The sequence below is a fragment of the Athene cunicularia genome (assembly GCF_003259725.1).
Source record: "Athene cunicularia isolate RWA chromosome 21 unlocalized genomic scaffold, athCun1 chr21_part1, whole genome shotgun sequence".
NCBI classification, from domain to species: Eukaryota; Metazoa; Chordata; class Aves; order Strigiformes; family Strigidae; genus Athene; species Athene cunicularia.
The window spans coordinates 6,873,922-6,880,643 of NW_020799127.1; the positions used below are offsets into that span (position 1 = coordinate 6,873,922).

The following is a 6,722-nucleotide window of genomic DNA, read 5'->3' on the forward strand; positions in this document are numbered from 1 at the left end:
AGCCGGCGGAGCCGAGGTGCCAGCCCGCCGGGGACGGGGTGGGGAGAGCTGCCCTGCTGCCTGCCCCCCAGCCCCGGGCTGCCTGCATGGCTCCCGGGCACGGCTCGGCTCGGGGGGGCTGCTGCTGCTGCTGAGCAACAACCCCCTGCTTGAAACTCAGCCGCAACTTAGCGCAGCAAGGATGGCAACACCACCGGAGCTCCGGAGCTGCCCAGAGAGCCAGGGAACCTGGGTTTTGTTTGCCGCTCTCTAATAAATGGGAGTAAAATGGAATTTCTTACCTGGGTTTTTCCTGCCTTGGTTCTACTGTGCACCCAACAGCACAGGTGTATCAGGTAAGAAAACGCCTTCTCGTTCTTTCTTAGACTGGCCCCAGCAGCCGTTCTCGCGGCGGGGCTGGGGTGACAAGGGCAGCTCTGCCTGGAGCTCCCACTTGTGCCCTGGGATGTTCCCCACGGCGGGGCTCCGACTGCTGGAGTGAGGGCTCGGTAGAAAAAGGGGTCTGGACTAAGAGTTTCCTCAGCGTGCTCCCTCTTTTCTTTTCTTTTCTTTCTTTTTTTTTTTTTCTTTCTTTCTTCTTTTTCTAGCAGAGGATGCACTTCTGCCAACCGAGCAGCAGTTTCTTGGGTTAGTCAAGGGGTGTGTTTTTAACAGGGTGCCTGTGGCAGCCTTTTCCCGAGGGCACTTCCTCTAAATTGGGGACAATCACTCTTTGTAAGGGCACTGCACATCCCAGGGCAGCCTCACCCCCCTCACCACCTCTGTAGGGGGCCCGCCTGAACATGGAACTCTCCCAGAAAACCCAGCACTGCCAGTGGGCACTAACTGAACATCCGTCCTTAGGGCCTCCACAGGCACAATTTCAACCCCCCGAATACAGACACTCCTTTCTAACGGGTTCATTAACTCTCCTGAACTTGAGATAAGAGACTGGCAGAGATCTTAGTGGAGATCTGGTGAAGAACACCAACCATTTCTAAAAATCATGAATTGTAAAGATGTATGTTTGCAATTCTCAGTCACATTTATTCTGAAGGTGTTAGCTAGGCAACCAGCTATGTTCTCTATATATTCTCTACAGATCTGGAGGCTGTATGTGGAGAAAGCTTGCCATGATTATGCAATGAAAATAGAAGGGGGAGTAAAAAAGAACTTGCTGCATGTAAAAACATGCCTACATCATCCAATGCAGAGATGGTGTGGTGTTAAAGGGGTCTTCCTACTTCTACTTTATAGACATTATTAATAGCCTCAGAGGAGTATAAGAAGCAAAGTGGTAATTGTAGTAAGACATAACATTGCTGTTATAGTTTTGGGAATTAATTAGTGAGATCTGATTTTTTTCACTGGGAAGGAAAAGCATCTTGCATTAGAGGAAGTGTTAAGTCAACTGCTCTTATTCAGGACTGACATAATGATTTATTCAATGACCTTGAATCTGTTATCCAGGGTCAGATCCTGACACCCTCGAGCTCTGAAGCAATCCAGTGTTACAGTAAAGGCAGAGAAAATACTGCTCATGGCCTAAGGGCATCAGGATCTTGCCCGTAATTTTAATGATCCTGTTTCTCTATCTGCACTTCAGCTAGCATTAAGGATTTTGGTTGAAAGGTGATGTTTGAGTATAAAAGAAGGGAAAAAAAGAATTTTAAGGAAGAGTCAGCCTTCTCATCCTCTGTCTTCAAGGTCTGTTTCTAGGCACAGCAACTGCCAGGATATGTGCAACCTATAATTTGTTGGATAGATTATTTTATATTTGGATTAATTACCTAGCTACTTGACTTTCTTCCTCCAGTTACACAATAGTGATGAGTTGTTTGTTACAAACATATATACTCGTGGCAGAGTAAGGCAAGGCAAATTATGGCTTGTGAAATTCCAGCTGTTCGGTTTGTAGTAGTTTTCCAAATATGCAAACGTGTAAGACATTCAGTGGTCAGAGAAAGCTGCTCTGGTTAGTACAACGGTTTTCTGAAGATGCAGGATTTAGAGAGGCTATGGCAGAACATTGTTTATCTTGTGAAAAGTGAGTAACCTTGCTTCCATGTGTACTTTTGATGAGTTCAACAGAACTAAACCAGAATTTTATCTTTGCATCAGGATAATTACTCAAGCATAGATGACCTATGAAATAATTCCCCTTGAAAGGGCACGAGAAGCACATTAACTTCCTTATTCTTCTTCCTTGGAGTTCTGTAACATGATATGACATATAATTATTTTTGCTAAGTGATGCTTTTATGAAGAGCAGTCTTTTTATTAATACTGTGGTTTTATAATAATGGGCAAAACTGCCAACAGCTACAATTTATTGCTCTGATTTTGGTTTCTGAATGTCATGTGATTGTGGTTATGATGACAGAGGCCATCCAACACCACCAGGTTCTCTGCTCATGAGCTGTATGAACTGTATATTGACAGGTGTAAGCAAAACCTATTCCAAAACCCAAGAACATTTCAGCGAGATCTGAACTCAGTGGTATGACATAAGACCTCCCAAAGGCAAAACTACCTATTAAAGTAATGTTAGGGTTTGGCAGAGGAGGGAAGTGGGGAATACATGTAGCCTGCTTCCTCATGGCATCTTTGAATATCCTTTCAGGGTGCTTTAGGGAGCTGTATTTGAAGCAATCTCTCTGTCATGTGTGCTGTTTGGCTGAAGTGAATGAGCCAAATGCAACTTAAGTAGTCAGCACATCCTACTTATGCCAATGCTGTTTTCAGGTAAACATTTTTAAAAAGTAGTATTTTATGGTCTGCTTGAGGCAGTGATTAGTGTCAAGAAATTTGGCATTTATATGATTGACAGCTCTTTGGGGCAAAGACTGTAACTTCCATTATTTTGTCAGAGTTGGATATGCTGTGGACGCTGCGATAATATGTGTGTCATAGTGAATGAAATAATGTGCTGAAATAGTGAAATATTTCTTCATTTGTGTGGGGAAAGTGTACTACTGATACAAGTTTTGGGGTGTATGTCTGTACTTTGTCATTCTTTACTGCAAGAGGGTTTAATTCTCTAATTAAAAATAGGGATATATTTTCTATTTAAGACTCTACTGTGTTAAATTACTTCTGTACATTTGCATAGAATTGTCCTTCTGTTGTGTGTCTCCCTTCTATCCATGGAACAGCAGCTTTAACATGTGAATATATGCAAAGAGTGGTCCATTTTCTGTAGCTTAAAACTCACAGAGAGGTTGCCATGAATTAAGCCTAATGCTTTTTCAATCACATTTTGAAACACAAAACATATTTACAGTGAGCTTCACTTGGAGTCAGGGATGGAAGATGGGAAGGCTACACATAGTGCTCTGGATAATCCTGGAGTTTGACAGAGGCCAGATTGTTCACTGACCTTGCAGGATATTCCTTGTCTTTTTCCCAAGAAAAAGTTTTCTTGGGTGTCAATGACATCTGGGACATTTACCCCAAAAGATTATCTCAGAGAAAACAAATTGTGCTCCATCCCAGTCCTCAGTATCAGTCAAACCAGTATTTCCATCTACCAGGTTAAAAGATTTGTGTAACAACTATGTCACAGTCCCCAAAAGAATCAGGTTAGCCAATTTAAAGAAGAGACAGGAGATGCAAAAAGTGATTTTCCACATCTTACTGCTATACATGTTTGTCAAAAGGTTAGTGCTCTCTCCCTACGAGTGTGACCTAAAATCAGTATCTCATTGGCCACCGACTTAAAGATGCTGCCGAGCTTTTTGGCACTGCTCTGCAAAAATAATATTGCTAACGTTATCTCTTGCTCAGCTGCTGTAGTGCACTCGTTCACACAGAACACATAGATTGCCTCGTTCCTTGGTGTAATTTAAATACAGATTTTTTTTCTAGTAATATTAATATATTTCTAGCAACCGTTTTCAAGCAAAGTTCTGGAAGATAATGAAGACAGGCTAATACCTGACAAGCTAATACCTTTAAAGATGTGCTGTCCACTGATGCTTCTCCTCCAGGTCACTCCACATTATAGAACACAATGGTCCTGCAGCAGCTGGGAGAAAGATGGCAGCTCGAAACAAAAGGATTTTGGGATGTGTGGACTTTTTATCCTAGAACCGATAGTATTTGTCTCTGAAAGAGATGCATTTCTTTGGCATTTGAGACTCCTTGCTTAGAGTTCCTTTCCCTAACCTCTGTCAAGGACAGTTTTGTTAGGCAAAGAAGAACTTCACGGTTTTGCCAGGTTTATCAATGGCAATTTCCTCTCCCCTTTGTCTGGTGTGCAAGAGAACTAGCTATTCTTTTAAACAGCAGTCATCTCTTTTCTACTGCTAACGAGCTCTGTTGAAGTTCTCACAATGTTTGAACTCCAGATATTGACAGATGCAAATACGTTCTCCAGAGTATCTGCCTGAAATGAGATGGGGTGTGGATGAAAACCCATCTTCAGCTTTAGATTTGGGAATGACTTCCAGAGTGATATTAATACACATGCCTATGCTGCCAGTCAGTCAGCTAGGCACCCCACTCTGGCCTGGTGCAAAGGAAAGATAAGCTTTTTGACGCGCTGTTACACCCCTTGAATGTTACAAATCAATAGCTTAATTTGACAAAGTCCTTTTCTTACTAAAACAAGCTTTACAGCAGCTTATGTCGGGAAGCCAAGCTGCTGAATCAACTAATAGTAGTTTCATTTCTTTTCATCTTTACTGCTTACACTGTGAAAAGTTAATCCCTTCCAATGTGTCTTTCTATGCTGGTCTTCCTTTTTCAGGTACAATAAATGAATAATATTTTAGGCCATATATAATCACAACTGCTTATCAAGGATGAATGAAATTATCCCACCATCCTTCACGTAACTTTAAAGCACTGGATCTGATGTACAGAGGTCTAGAGGAATGGCACAAAGGAGTTACCACAAACTGCCTGTAAAGTGCCATGAAAGTATTATAATAATTTTTGACTGAGGACTGCTATACTATCTGCTAATAGTCACACTTTTGTCTTCATCAGAGAAAAAAAGAAACTAAAATATTATAGGTAGAACAATATTATCGAGTTTATTATTTCTCTTCTCCCTCAATATTTTTGAGGGATAAAAAAGAGGGGAAGGGGAGATTTCTACTGTGCTGGAGGACCTGGGATGATCTTAGACCTAAAGAGCACATATCAACTGACACAGGCAGAACTTGGCCTCATTTCCAGGACGCTGAATCACACACCCAGGCCTACAGCCCCTGCTACATTAGTTAGTATGGCTGTATTACTTCTCTTCCTCCATCAGCCTCCATATCCGTCTGACCAAATGTAATTTGAAGAATATGGTGTTTGAAGTGATCACTGGGTAGTTTAAAGGTACAATATGGGTGCACAGAATCGCAGAAGGGTTGAGGTTGGAAAGGACCTCTGGAGGTCATCTGGTCCACCCCCAGCTCGAGCAGGGCCACCCAGGGCCAGTTGCCCAGGACCACGTTCATGTGGCACCGAAACATCGCCAAGGAGGGAGACCACAACCTCCCTCAGCAACCTGTGCCAGGGCTCCGTCACCCTCGCAGGGAAAAAGTGTTTCCTGCTGTTGAAGCAGAACCTCCTGGGTTTCCGTTTGTGCCCGTTGCCTCTGGTCCTGTCGCTGGCCCCGCTGCAAAGAGCCCGGCTCTGCCTTTACAACCTCCCTTCGTGTATTTATGATAAGGTCCCCCCAAGCCTTCTTTTCTCCAGGCTAAACAGTCCCAGTTCTCTCAACATTTCCTCATCTAAGAGATGCTCATCTCTTAATCATCCGCATGAAAAAAGCCTAATATTAGCAAAAGCTTTTGGTAACTCAGTGATAACTGTTTGTAAACGAAACTGTAGGTTATTCTGATTCACCCTCTCATGTGAGCACCATGCTAGTTAGTGTGTGAGAGTGGCAGTAACTGAGTAAGAACAACTTTGTTGCCCATTTCAAAGAAATTTAAAAAGAACCAGTAGTATAAACATCAACAAAGTAAATCTAGCAATCAAATTATTTCAGCTGTAATACTTTAATAACCCCCACTGGTATTAAGTGCATATAGCTCTGCTAACTTCAACACATTTGTTATGCTGATGATCTGACCCTAAGGCTTTATTAATAATAGAAACAAGATTCTTTTTAATTGTGTCATGGATATTTAAATAAAACTCTCTCTAGATTGTAATCTGCTTAAAACACATGGCAAGCTACAGCCCACAGTTTTTAACCCAGCTCTCGTCATTTTAACTTCCTTTGAGCTCTGTGTCTCTCCTTAATGCCATTAAAATAGGATAGTGACACGGGATAACTGCAGCATACTGGAAATGCTTTTTCAAAAAAGATGAGGCTCCCGGCAGTTCTTATAGCAGCATTACTTCTTTTACAGCAAGTGACTGATTAGAAGTCAGTTATCTGGGGACGATCTCTGGATGCACACAAGTAGCAATACCTATTGGGAAAGGGGGGCGGAAGAATTTGTTTTTATGATTTTTCTCAGGTATAGTACTCATAAATATACATGGTATTCTAATTTTACAACGACTTGTACGTAGCACTTTCCTACTGTTATCTATGTAAGAAGCATATGCTAGATCCTCCCATCCTCCCCGGCTGGGCACGCAAGCTCGGTCACTGCGCTGTAGTCACCTTTTGACTTGAGAAGTGTTTTCAGAACACCCTACAGGACTTGACTGCAGTTTTAGCAACAGGAGTCAAAAAGCACCACGTTTTACTGAAAAGGCAAAGAGATTTTAGGCAGATATATTAATTC

The 6,722-nt window shown here is 42.2% G+C and overlaps 1 protein-coding gene across 2 annotated transcripts in view; it reads left to right on the forward strand.

Annotated features, from left to right (window-relative positions):
* Positions 1-6: 6 nt before the first annotated feature.
* GABRD (gamma-aminobutyric acid type A receptor delta subunit) overlaps positions 7-6,722 on the forward strand; it is an 18,425-nt gene continuing 11,709 nt past the window's right edge. For both annotated transcript variants that reach the window (XM_026862859.1, XM_026862860.1), the window contains exon 1: positions 7-335. In XM_026862859.1, the coding sequence (XP_026718660.1) occupies positions 268-335 (68 nt within the window). In that variant the 5' untranslated portion in view covers positions 7-267. The remainder of the gene's footprint in view (positions 336-6,722) is intronic.